Here is a 492-nt window from a genome sequence, read left to right on the forward strand (position 1 = left end):
GCACCTCCAAATAAAAGAGATGAAGTAAACCTTCTATGCTCGTACCTTCTCTGTTCAAGGGATTGGAGCTACTTGAAGCAAGAATACAACTACACACAAGACATGGTCTGTGCTTTCGAATCAGAGAAAATAGTTGGACCGGAAGTAGAGACTTTGCTGAGGCGAAAGGGCCATTCTCCTCTCGTCCTCAGTTACATCATCGTTGCTTTACTCGCTCTTTGGGCGGTGCATGATTTGTATAGTTTTGCAATGGTCAGTATTGACACATGCATTTTGTTATAGCAAGCTGTGATAAGAATTCTCCATATCAGTACCAATGATCTTATGTTCAAATAGTTTCTGTTAGTAGTAGTAAGTAGAAAGTATATGACTGTCACTGTTAGCATCTTTATGTTTCAGCTGAGGAAGAAATATTTCACCAAAGAGAACGTTGCCTTCCTTGCATGTGCAATTGCAAGTGTGGTTTTCGTTATGAATTTCAGTCATTGTTCG

At 39.8% G+C, this 492-nt stretch overlaps 1 protein-coding gene across 1 annotated transcript in view; it reads left to right on the forward strand.

Annotated features, from left to right (window-relative positions):
• LOC119594284 (serine/threonine-protein phosphatase 6 regulatory ankyrin repeat subunit A-like) overlaps nucleotides 1–492 on the forward strand; it is a gene marked incomplete in the record, with an annotated part of 17,542 nt that overhangs the window by 1,780 nt on the left and 15,270 nt on the right. Inside the window, 2 exon segments of the mRNA XM_037943345.1 lie at nucleotides 60–252; nucleotides 400–492. Of these exon segments, the coding sequence (XP_037799273.1) occupies nucleotides 60–252; nucleotides 400–492 (286 nt within the window).

The sequence above is a fragment of the Penaeus monodon genome, chromosome 33 (genome assembly GCF_015228065.2).
Source record: "Penaeus monodon isolate SGIC_2016 chromosome 33, NSTDA_Pmon_1, whole genome shotgun sequence".
In the NCBI taxonomy this organism is placed as follows: domain Eukaryota; kingdom Metazoa; phylum Arthropoda; class Malacostraca; order Decapoda; family Penaeidae; genus Penaeus; species Penaeus monodon.